At 39.5% G+C, this 12,127-nt stretch overlaps 2 protein-coding genes across 4 annotated transcripts in view; one reads left to right on the top strand and one right to left on the bottom strand.

Moving 5' to 3' along the window:
• Positions 1–12,127, bottom strand: part of LOC122812185 (cAMP-dependent protein kinase catalytic subunit alpha) — a 1,510,797-nt gene that overhangs the window by 279,701 nt on the left and 1,218,969 nt on the right. The window lies entirely within an intron of this gene.
• On the top strand, positions 1,929–3,126 carry LOC122812186 (centromere protein K-like). The gene has a single exon (XM_044084509.1). It carries the CDS (start codon positions 1,991–1,993, stop codon positions 2,777–2,779), a length of 789 nt encoding a protein of 262 aa, XP_043940444.1. The 5' UTR covers positions 1,929–1,990; the 3' UTR covers positions 2,780–3,126.

The following is a 12,127-nucleotide window of genomic DNA, read 5'->3' as shown; positions in this document are numbered from 1 at the left end:
AGCTACCAAGAAAGGATTGGTAGCTCTATCCTTTTATTCAGTGTCTTACAGATATAGAATCATAGGAACTTACTAGGCTAATAGCTCTAGGGCCCTTACAAGCTTAGGCAAGTTCTACCCTTATTTCCACGGTCAGCACACACTGTCCCCTGTCCAAGAGGGACACAGGTGGAAACCCCACAGTGAACTTACAGATGTTCTTCGTGTTTCACTGTTGCAGTCATTACATTTGGGTTATCTGCCTGCAGGTAGCCCTCAGCTGGCCTGAATACCAGAGTTTTGGATTCCTGCATCGGATGCGGTCTCCTCTTCCATGACATCAGGACGTCAGGTGTATAAAACATGCAGCCGACGCCATTACATCAGTCTTTCTTGCCGCTCAGTGCCCGAAGCAGAAGCAGTTCGCAAGTGTCTGTCGGCAGACTCCTGAAATTTTCGTTTTCGAGTTTCAGAACCAAAGTCTTCAAAAAAGCTAAGTAACCCATTGAGGGTCCTTTTTCTTGCTCTTAAACCGATGTCAGTAAAAGTTAACAATTGTCTTACCTGTGGAAAGCAAATACCTCATAAAGATTTTCATTCGTACTGCATTCCTTGCTTAGGCCCAGACCACGATGTCCCTCACTGTCAGTTTTGTGCTTTATTCAACCCCACAAACTATTCGTCGGTCTATTTTTGCAGCAAATTATTTTGGTTCTCGGTTTAGCTATCCAGAAATGTTGCTGGTAAGCCATCCGACTACCAATATTCCGAAAAAACGTAAAGATAAAGAGAGAGATCACATAGGTCCAAATCTGCCGACGACGCTATCGCTAAGCTAGTTGCCAGTTCGCTGGTACTCAGTGAGGTGCTTTCGCAGCCCGATACGAGCTACTTCAGATTCGCAGGCCTCTACTGAGACCCATTCGGAGTCCGGTATGCTGCGAGATGCTTCTTCGACAATGGAACCTGCAGATGTCTGTATCTTGGATGGGTCCAGAGCCGCTGTGCAGGCACGAGCTTCTGAGGGTGTATTCAGGCCTACAGACTTCCATTTCAGACAGACGCCATCTTCTTGTAAACCACACTCAAAAGAACAAACAGCAGCCTTTTAACACAAAAACGTTAGACCAGTAAATCCACTCCACAAACAACACGATACATTTTCAGGAGTCTTTCTTCCTTCTTTTTTCTTTTAATAAAAGCAGCAATAGCAACACAATACACTAGTATAAAATCCACAGGTTAACTTCTTTAGTGCCTCAGCTTTCACAGCCTTTTCAGAGTACATTTATCACAAATACATTTTCCTTTTATACAATTTAATAAAAACACACCCCACTATCTTTCAATTATTTCTAATTGCCTCAAAGACATATCACCAAAAACTTTTCCAGTTACACTCCTTGTTTAAACCTTTTGGACATACAGTGTCATTTTAAAATAAACAAAGATTCTTTTCGCCTTAGTTCATATTTCAACCCCTCTGATGTTAAAAAACCTTCCTTGCACTGTTCCAATATTGTTGCTTGTAGCCCCTGAGGATTCCCCTCATGAAATTGATGGTAAAGTTCCACCACTGGGTTAACTAGCCTACCTTTTTTTATATCCCTCACATGTTCTTTAAATCTCACTGAAAAATTTCTCTTACTTTCACCTATATAATATTTGTTGCATGGGCACCTCAGCCCATATATTATACCTGCAGTATTACATCTAAAATTACCATGTTCCTGATATTTTCTACCATTAATTTTAGAAAAAGTTCTAACAATATACTGGCATACTGCACAAATCCCACATGGAAAGGTACCTTTTTCTGTTATATCCTTCAAATCCAAATTTTCTGGTCTTCTCAAAGTACCATGTACCAATAAATCCCTTATACTTCTACCATTACTATAAGTAAATTCTAAATTAAAGTTTTTTAGCACCTGCTCTTCTTTTTTTGCAGCGAACTTCGTAAATACGGTATAGACAACATTTGTACCAGCCTAATCCACCTTCTGATGTTATGGATGACTACCAGTATGAAACTGATGCTAAGGAAAATTTGATTGAAGAATGTGAACACATTTGGACAGAAGTAGAGGAGTGCATGAGCAGATTGTTGGATTTACACACTGAAACTGTTCCAGAATCCAGTGTTCATAGTTTCTTAAAGATATCGTCAGTAAAGGCATTAACTTCAGAGTACAATCAATGGCAGAAAAGAGAACAAAAAATTCTTTCACCAGATGAAGAAGTCCTGAAAGAAGTTGAATTTGAAAATCTACAAAAATTAAACAAAGAGCTTGAACTTTTACTTTCCTGTATTCATGCGGAGCAGAAGAAAGTCCAACAAGATTTTGAGAGGAGCCAGCAAATACTGATGGAACAGGAACAGCTTCTGGAGAGTCTTACTGCTAAACAGAAAGAACTGAAACAAGATGATTTCCACTTTTCTGAAAAACGGGCATTACAAGAGTTACAGAGCAAGATGGGGAAAACGGTTGCATTCAAGGAATACTTACTGGCAGCTCTTGGAAATTTTTTGAAAGAACACTACCCTTCCCTACAAGAGTCCAAGCACGTGAAAAATAAAAAAAAGAATTTAACTGAGTACCCATCTGCAGAAGTGATAACAGTGCAGGAAATACTAGAGGCTTTGATAAATAAAATGAAGCAATCTCCACATGATCCTTATGTTACAGTGGATGATTCTATGTGGCCTCCCTACATTGAGACATTACTTCGTTATGGCATTGCTTTGAGGCATCCAGAAGATCCGCAAAAGATACGTTTGGAGGCTTTCCATCAATAAGAGACTTTTTCACATTGTACAGAATATGTTATTTTATGCTAGTGACTGGAACTGTAATTTAAAACTTCCATTTTTCAGCCACAAATCATCGCAGTATGGATTAGCATTTGCTTGCGTGGCGGAGTTTTATCAGTGCCTATCATGAATTAATTTACATTTTATAAACCCTGTATTTAAAATATTGTTAGAAACTAATGTAGCTCTTCAATAACAGACCACATTTTTTCAGCTGTTGATTTTTTTTTTTCAGTTTCCACCATGAGATGGTGCTGGAAAGTGTAGATGTTGCCATCTTATCAGAGCATTTTGAGTCGACTTGTGACAGTATTGACCTTTGGTGAGGAAACGTGTAGTATAGTTGAGGGACCCGCTTCAGTTTATAACAGTTGGGATCTCTTTCCTGAGTACTCGCTCACATCAGTTTTTCCAGGATCTAAGGCTAGGCAGCTGGGGCTGTACCTGGCATATCACCTCTCCTTCTCATTGGTATATGCAGTGGCATCCCAGAAGCTGCATGTGAGAATGTGCTGAGTCCCATGCTTCCCATTTTTCATGCAGCTTCAGTCCCAGTCTGGCTAATTTAAGGGCTTCAAAAAAGCCTGTAGCAGTTTTAATGACAAGAAGTAGCTTCTGTCTGTCTCTCTTTCTGGTCTGAAGAAGACAGAGGGATGTTTTGGTCCATCTTGAGCCTTACTGGCATATGTAAACAGATCTAGTATACTAATGTTTGTACAATGATGCTCCATTCCTTTTATGCCGTTGTTGCTTTTGGTGATTGGTTGGTAACATTAGACACCATTGACACTTCCTGACAACCTATCAACATTTGAGAGCCATGTTCTGACCAACGTGAAGGAGGGATTTCCATGTTTCTGTCACATAGTCATGAAGCATGCCCTTTTTTCTAGGTGAGGAATTCACCATTACATCCCCAGTCCTTAAGAACTGGGGCAGCTCATGGCTGCGTCACATCAGCGTACTAGTATTGAGAATAGAATTTTCTTCAAGGGTAGAAGGTCACTGTAATAGTAAATTATAACATTTAGATTTGGTCATCATTTGTGCTGTGTTGGTCAAACCATTGTTGCGTAACTTTATTTTCCCTGAGAAAAGATGTCACTGATTTTGTACTAACAGTGGTGTAAGACTCCAATGTAAATACAAAAAATGGTTTGTGCTTATTTTCACTGTTAAGAAACCACTGATTATGTAGTTTCATCACAAGGATTTTTTTTCCTATTTGAATTTCCCACGTAGATCCATTCTCTGCTGGACATCTGGAAATTTCTTCCTTTTCTAAATCGGTTATGAAGTATGCTTTGTGATAAACTTGCCACCCCTGCAGATTTTAATTTGTTGTTCCCATCCCAAACACTGATAAATTAAGAAGGGCTGAAGCAGTTTCATCTTGCTTAACTGTAAATGTGTCAGAGGCTGGAAAAGCATTTAAAAAAGGCTCCTAAACCAAGTCTTTACTGAGAACATAAAATGCATGAAGAAGTCTAAGGGAGGAGAGAGAGAAGACTGAAAAACAAGTGGAGAAAGAGGTATCTATTGAAAAACAAGCATTCATTCTCATCCACCTTGGCTGAAAAAGGGCCTTTAGCTTCAGTTGCTCGCTCAAACAAGGTTAAAAGTAGTCAAAATCATCAAGAACTTATTAGCCACTTGCTAAAATTATAACAATTCCAATACCGGTTCCTTCATATGCCTCTCCATATATGCTTGTAAACACATAAGAGGTTCCACAAAAAATCCTTGTATATGTCAATAGAAATAACCAAGTCTTTATCAAGTCCAATTATTTCTAATGAAGTTTCTATCCCAGTAGAGTGCTTTCTGTTCCATAGATAGAATTTTGAGTAAAAGCCTTTTGCAAAAATACCATAAAGCTTTACTTCACTGGCATTTTAACTATGAAGGTGACGGAAGGGAAAAGAAACAAGATCCTCAGTATGACCCAGACTGATTCACCACCTGACCCAGATTCAGGTCATGAGATGCAACTCAATATGTATGTGTTATTAAACAAAGAAAGGGTACCAGGTCTTTTCCTGTTTTGCAGAGACTTTTTTATATGTAGGAATGGGCGGCACAGTGGTGCAGCAGTTAACGTTAATCGCCTCACAGCAAGAGGTTCTCGGTTCGATTCTCGGCTGGGGTGCCTTCTGTGTGGAGTTTGCATGTTCTCCCTGTGTTCGCGTGGGTTTCCTCCAGGTACTCTGGTTTCCTCCCACATTCCAAAGACATGCATCTGGAGCATTTCTCCCCGGGCCTCCGCTGAAAACAGGCTCTGAGGAACCTAGTCGGACTTTCCCGGTCAACAAATGATAAATAAAATAAATAAATAAATTATCATCTGCCAATAATATCTCACTATACCCTCTAACTTTTCAGAAAAAGGTGTATATTTAGACATAAATATCTCGCTTAACTTTACCATGAGGTTTATTTTTAATATTCCTATTATTTCCATTCCTATGATTATTTCCCCTCAGTTTCTCCAATCCTGTATTTATTTGTTCTGCACTATATCCTCTCCTATAAAACATTTCTGTCACTTTTTTTATTTAATTATTTACGTCTTCCACATTATTACATAACCTACTAACCCTCATAAATTCCGCATATGGAATTGAGTTAATAGTATGTGTGGGATGACAACTTGTTCCAAATAAAATATGATCCAGAGTTTCAAATTTTCTATGGACTTTCGTTCTTATCCATCCTCCACCCTTACCTTCCAGATGAACATCCAAAAAGTTAACCTTAGTCCCTTTTTGCAAACCATCAAATCTCAGGTCAAACTTATTCTTTTCCAGATCCTTTACAAATTCTTCCACTATCAAACCCACCTTTACACACAAAAATAAGATCTATAAATCTATAATGTTTCAAAACATGTCTTCTATAAAAATTATTACGATAAACATATAAATTTTCATAATATCCCATAAAGAGATCAGCACACATGGGGGCGAATGCCACCCCCATTGCTGTTCCCTGCATCTGTTTATATAACATTTTACCAAATTCAAACATGTTGTTCTCTAAGCAAAATAAAGTAAGTTCTTTAATATACTCCATTCTGAGATTGTTCCCTAGAAAAAATTCCAAAGCCTCTAATCCATAACTATGTTTGATATTTGTATAAAGACTCCCCACATCTATTACTATAAACTACATGTCTTTTTCCCATTTTACCCCTTTTAATTTTTCCAGGAAGTCGAATGAATCTTTTATATCAGATGGTAGCTTTACAACTTCATTCACAAAATAGCCATGTAAAAAATTAGCTACATTTTTTTTGTAAAATAATTGCAAGCTGAAACTATTGGTCTTCCAGGTGGGGTAGTTATACTTTATGAATTTTAGGCAGACAGAAAAACTTTGCCATAGTACATCCTTTTCTACAAAGTTTTCTTTCCTTGTCGACAGCTGTAAAATATTTCAACCTGACCACTTTAAGTTCATCAAACTCACATAAAGCTTTCTCATATACATCCTTATGTATTTTCTTATATACAATTTCATTACTTAAATGTCGATCACACAAATCCCAGTACTGCCTATAATTCATAATAACCAACTTCCCCCTTTATTCGCTGGTTTAAATACCAGTTCACAGTTATCACACAATTCTTTTAAACATATCCATTCTTGTTTGCTTATATTATATTCTTTTTCTTTCTTCATAAAATTATAATATTCATTTTCAATTGTATAATTTAACATATGATATAATTGTTGAATATTTTCATTCCTATAATTGTTGAATATTTTCATTCCTAAACGGTGGAATAAAATTACTTTGTATTTCCATTTTACTAGTATTAAAGCAGCAATAAGCATTTTCTTCCATTCTCAATTCAGAATAACGAGTAGAAACTATCATTACTAGTTTCAACATCTTCACTATCAACATCATTCTCATTTCAATTACAACATTTTTCATTTGAAAAAAAGTCACGTAAATGCAATTTTCTAATGAACTTAAATATATCACTTTTTAACTCATACAATCTTGGCAGGGCAGTTGGAATAAACTTTAAGCCCCTATTTAAGACACATTTTTCAGTTTTACTTAATACATATTGCAACAAATTCACAATATAATCATCAGTACAACATTCAATATGTCCATTTACCTCTTTTACTGGAACGCGTGTCAAACCCTTGTTCTCTCTGATAGTCCTGTCCATACCAGGTTCTTTTCTTGCCCCCATAATGGGAGCCCTGTTGTTCACGAAAAGGCCTTTTAAAATTATCACCATCCTTTGGTTTAGGCAGCTCCGGATATTCACAGTTTTCTTCATATTCTCCTTCAGTAGAAGACGCTACATTCTCAGCAGAAATACAGCATTGTTGGACTGATCTCACTTCCTGATCCTTGCTGAACCTCACTCGATGACGTAGCGTCTGTTTATTTGTAGTGAAAATGAACGCTTTTTTACGTTCATAATCTCTTAAGTCTCTATTAAGTTTATTTTTCTTTCTACTAACCAATTTCTTCTCATACATTGCTAGTTTATCTTTTATTCCATGCAAAAATGTATCAAACGAATCATTGCTGTTACTGTTCACAATGTCAGCACATATTTTTTTAACTTCATTTTTAAGTCTGTCCCTTTTCAACGCATCTCTTTCTATGAGGATGCCCACCCATTCCATGCTACATTTATGTGCTGCCTTAATCCACCGGTCACAAAAGGCCTTTTCCTCCTCCACACTGAGGTCAAACGGGGTGGACGGATTCTTAAAGGCTCTTAGACCTCTAGGTGTTATTTCAAGTTCTTGGTAAAGTTTTAAGCTTTGCATGTTTAAATATACAGATGTTTCCTTAAAAATAACTTTAATTGTTCAAACATTGTTTGAATCGCCGGTACATTCGAAACACTAAGTTTCTTACCCATATTAGCAAATGGGTTAACACTTTTTAGTTCTTTCTTCTTCCCATTTACTATAAATATTCTGAGGAGAAGTAGAATTGTTAAGGAGTATGCCAATATATTGTTATAACTTTTTCTAAAATTAATGGTAGAAAATATCAGGAACATGGTAATTTTTGATGTAATACTGCAGGTATAATATATGGGCAGAGGTGCCCATGCAACAAATATTATATAGGTGAAAGTAAGAGAAATTTTTCAGTGAGACTTAAAGAACATGTGAAGGATATAAAAAGGGTAGGCTAGATAACTCAGTGGCGGAACATTACCATAAATTTCATGAGGGGAATCCCTCAGGGGTTACAAGCAACAATATTGGAACAGTGCAAGGAAAGTTTTTTAATATCAGAGGGGTTGAAATATGAACTAAGGTGAAAATAATCTTTATTTTAAAATATGACACTATGTCCAAAAGGTTTAAACAAGGAGTGTAACTGTAAAAGTTTTTTATGATTTGTCTTTAAGAGGCAATTAGAAATAATTGAAAGGTTGTGGGGTGTGTTTTTATTAAATTGTATAAAAGGAAAATGTATTTGTGATAAATAATCTACTCTGAAAAGGCTGTGAAAGCCAAGGCGCTAGAGAAGTTAACCTGTGGATTTTATACTGCTGTATTGTGTTGCTGTTTTGCTACTGCTGCTTTTATTAAAAGAAAAAAGAAAGAAGAAAGACTCCTGAAAATTTATCGTGTTACTGGTGGAGTGGATTTACTGGTCTAATGGTTTTTGTGGTAAAAGACGCCATCTTCTTCTTCTTCAAGGCCTAAAACTCGACCCATGCCTAGAAAACCAACGTCCAAACCGCATGGTCAGGCCCATATGCCTAAAAAACAAATAAGAATGGCTGAAGACCTTATTACTTTAATTAGAGGAAGCCAGCCTTCCCCCTCTAAGAGACCTAGAACTGATTTTCCTTCTGATTCTTCTGATAAGGATTCTGAAATTTCTGTTTCTGATTACCAGGATTCGTCCTTATCTACCTATGAGGATTCTGATCAGAGGATTACATTCCCTTTGCTTGCACTCCAGAAGATTTTTCTTTTGGGGAAACCTTGCACACTTTTAGGGAGTATTTCCGCTGGGAAAGCCAAGATTACTCTGACTCCAAAAAGAGGCTTAGGTATTTCTTACTCCTCCCGCAACACAGGCCTTTGGCTATCCCTCCTGTTCTGGACATTGCAGATTATGCCTTCTTGGAATCCAGCCTGGCCCAAGGCACTTTACACCTCCAGCTCCCAGAAAACCTGACAGGTATTACAGAGTACTTGACTCTCAAGTTCCTCTTCAAGAATCTGACTGCAGACCCAGAGACCATTCCCCAAGGACCTAAAGGAATTAAGGCTACTACTGCCAAAAACCCTACCCCCTCTGATAGAGATTCCAGGGCCTTGGACAGATGGGGTAAGAAGGTATATACTTCTGCTACTTTGGCCATTAGGGCCTTAAACTGCCAGTTTCATATGTTAAAGTATCAGCAGCATATTATGGGACTACTTAAACAGAAAATGATGTTGATTCCTGACTGTGCTGAACATAAAGAATTACAGGATTTAATGCATTCTGCTGAACAAGTTGGTAAACATACTTTGCAATGTGGTTTTGATTCTTTAGAAGCATCCTGCAGGGCTGCTGTCACTGGGTCTGTACTTAGAAGGCATGCTTGGCTTAAGGAGCAAACCTTGCCAGATCATGTTAAGCTAAATTACTGGATGCTACCTTAAACCAAGACCGCCTGTTTGGCAAAAAAAGCAGAAGTCATCCTTAAAAAGATGGAGGAAAAAGCTAAATCTATGCAAACTGTTAAAGATTTCCTGCAAGTACAGCCTCCCAGATTTAGTAGGTTCATAGATTAGTACTAAGCTAACTGCCCTTGCGAGCCATTTTAAGCCTAGCCAATTATCCCTTGTGAGACTCAAACCCTGCACCTTGTGTTTGTAAGGCAAACACCTTAACCATTAGGCCACCCTCCCAAGGCCACCCTCTTAGAAGGCACTGGCCTTCTAAGAACTGGTCCTTTCCAGTCTCTTCCAGGCTTTCTCAGTCCAAACCCAGGAACAGCAGACCACCTAGGCTACAGTCTCAAGGCACGCGCACAGGCCTAAGCAGTGGGGGGCTCCCACTTCCAAAGCTAAAAGTAGTAAGACACCCCCCTATGGAAAAATGTCACAATGACTTAACCTTAAACCTTCCAAGCCCTGCTCAACTGCCTGCTCCCTTAGAGGGAAAGATTGCCCTGCATGCAAAAAACTGGGAACTCATTACCCAGGACAAATGGGTTTTAAATATAGTCTGCCAAGGATACAGATTCCACTTCCCACCTTACCAACCACAAACGGTTGGCCAGACCTACCCCCAAATCAGTGGGCAGAGGCTCAACAGCAGGTTCTCTCTCTTCCAAGTATCAGGGCTACTCAGCCTGTCCCAGAAGAAGAAAGGGGACAAGGTTTTTACTCAAAACTCTTCCTGGTACCCAGAAAAGGCACCTCCTGGCGTCCTATCCTGGACCTCTCTATTCTAAGCACCTTTATGGTAATCCCAAAATTCGAAATGCTAACACTTCAACCACTGCTTCCTATGCTAGGCAAAAATGCCTGGTTGGCAACCTTAGACTTAATGGAAGCTTACCTGCACATTCGAATAAGGGAATCTTGCAGGAAATAACCACACTTCAGAGCAGGATCCATGCACCATCAGTTCTCTGCACTTCCCTTTGGTTTATCTACTGCGCCAAGGGTATTCACAAAGTGATTAGTTCCAGCCATTGCATTTTGCAGGCAGAGAAACATTCAAATATACCCATACCTGAGTGATTGTCTAATTCTGGCAGAAAGCCAGGACATGCTATTAAAACATCTGGCATTTGTAAAGAAACTTCTAACCTCACTGGGGTACACCATAAACAAAAAGAAATCTCATCTAGTACCCTGACAACGAATTGTATTCCTGGGAGCAAACTTGAACACAACTTCCCAGATGGCTTACCTCACGCCAGAAAAACAAGTTTATTTGACAGCTTACTTCAGACTACTGGCCACAAAGACCCAGCTATCTGCAAGGAAAGCCCTGGGGTTCATGGTCTCTTGCATTCTACTAATTCCATATGCAAGACTGCATATGAGGAAACTACAATGGTATCTAAAAAGCCTATGGTGTCAACATTCTCAGGACCTGGAGACAATTATTTATATCATTCCTTGTATAAAGACAGAGTTCCTTTAGTGGGCAGAGGCCTGCCACCTCAACAAGGGGCTCCCTTTCAATTTACTCCCTGCTGCCCAAACCCCCTGACTACAGGCGCATCAGACTATGCATGGGGGGCTCACATGACTGGGCCGTGCATTCAGGGCAAATGGAACCCGAGTCAGCTGCACCTGCATGTCAACCAAAAAGAAATGTTAGCTGTACAGAATTCCCTGACAGCTTTTAAAGACCATATCCTTCCAGGACAATTATTGGTAAAGACAGACAACACCACAGTTATGTGGTACATAAACAAGCAGGGGGGAACCCACTCTTACCCCCTTCTGCAGACTAGCCATGGCTCTCTGGAACACAGCCTTGAGCTACCAAGTGCACTTACAAGCTCAATTCCTGCCAGGCAAGCTAAATTCACTGTAAGATGACCCAAGCAGAAATCTCATGGACCACACGAATGGAAACTGGAACCAAAGATATTCAACCTCTTGAGGAAAAAATGGGGGACTCCAGAGATAGACCTGCTTGCCTCCCCTCAGAACTACCAACTGGATAAATTCTGCACAAGGACTCTCCACAGTCAAGCTTGGAAAGTGGATGCCCTGTCCTTTACCTGGGAAAGCTTCTCAGTTTATGCCTTTCCCCCTCTGCCTCCCCTCTCGAAGGTTCTGCTAAAGATCAAACAGGACAAACCAAGGACAATACTGACTGCACCAGACTGGCCTCACAAGCACTGGTACCCTCTCCTGCACAGTATGATACTGCTGGACCCATGGCACCTACCTCAGACACTTTCCCTGTTGTCCCAGCATGCGGGCCAGATTCTGCACCCTCAGCTTCAAACCCTGAACCTTGCAGCCTGGCTAATTCCTTGAGCTCTCCAATAGCATCCCTCAGTAAGCAGGTGCTAGATGTCATACTGGAAGCCGGGAGACCTAGTACTAGAAAATCCTATGCTGAAAACTGGAAAAGATACTGTTCCTGGAGCCAGACTCAGAGGATGGACACTAATGGTGCCCAGCTTACCTTGTATCCTTCAGAACTTTACAGAAATGCTCCACAAGGGCCTTTCCTTCTCGTCTATCAAGATTGATGCCTCTGCCATTTCAGCACATTATAATACTGAACCACCCCCTCTTCTCTCACCCACTGTTAAAGCAATTCTTCAAAGGGGCTAAAAATTTAAGACCCCCCCCCCCCAGGCA

Source organism: Protopterus annectens, chromosome 9.part0, assembly GCF_019279795.1.
Source record: "Protopterus annectens isolate FY-2018-M chromosome 9.part0, PAN1.0, whole genome shotgun sequence".
NCBI classification, from domain to species: domain Eukaryota; kingdom Metazoa; phylum Chordata; order Ceratodontiformes; family Protopteridae; genus Protopterus; species Protopterus annectens.
The sequence above is the reverse complement of the archived record's forward strand: the minus strand, read 5'-3'. Positions and strand labels throughout refer to the sequence as shown.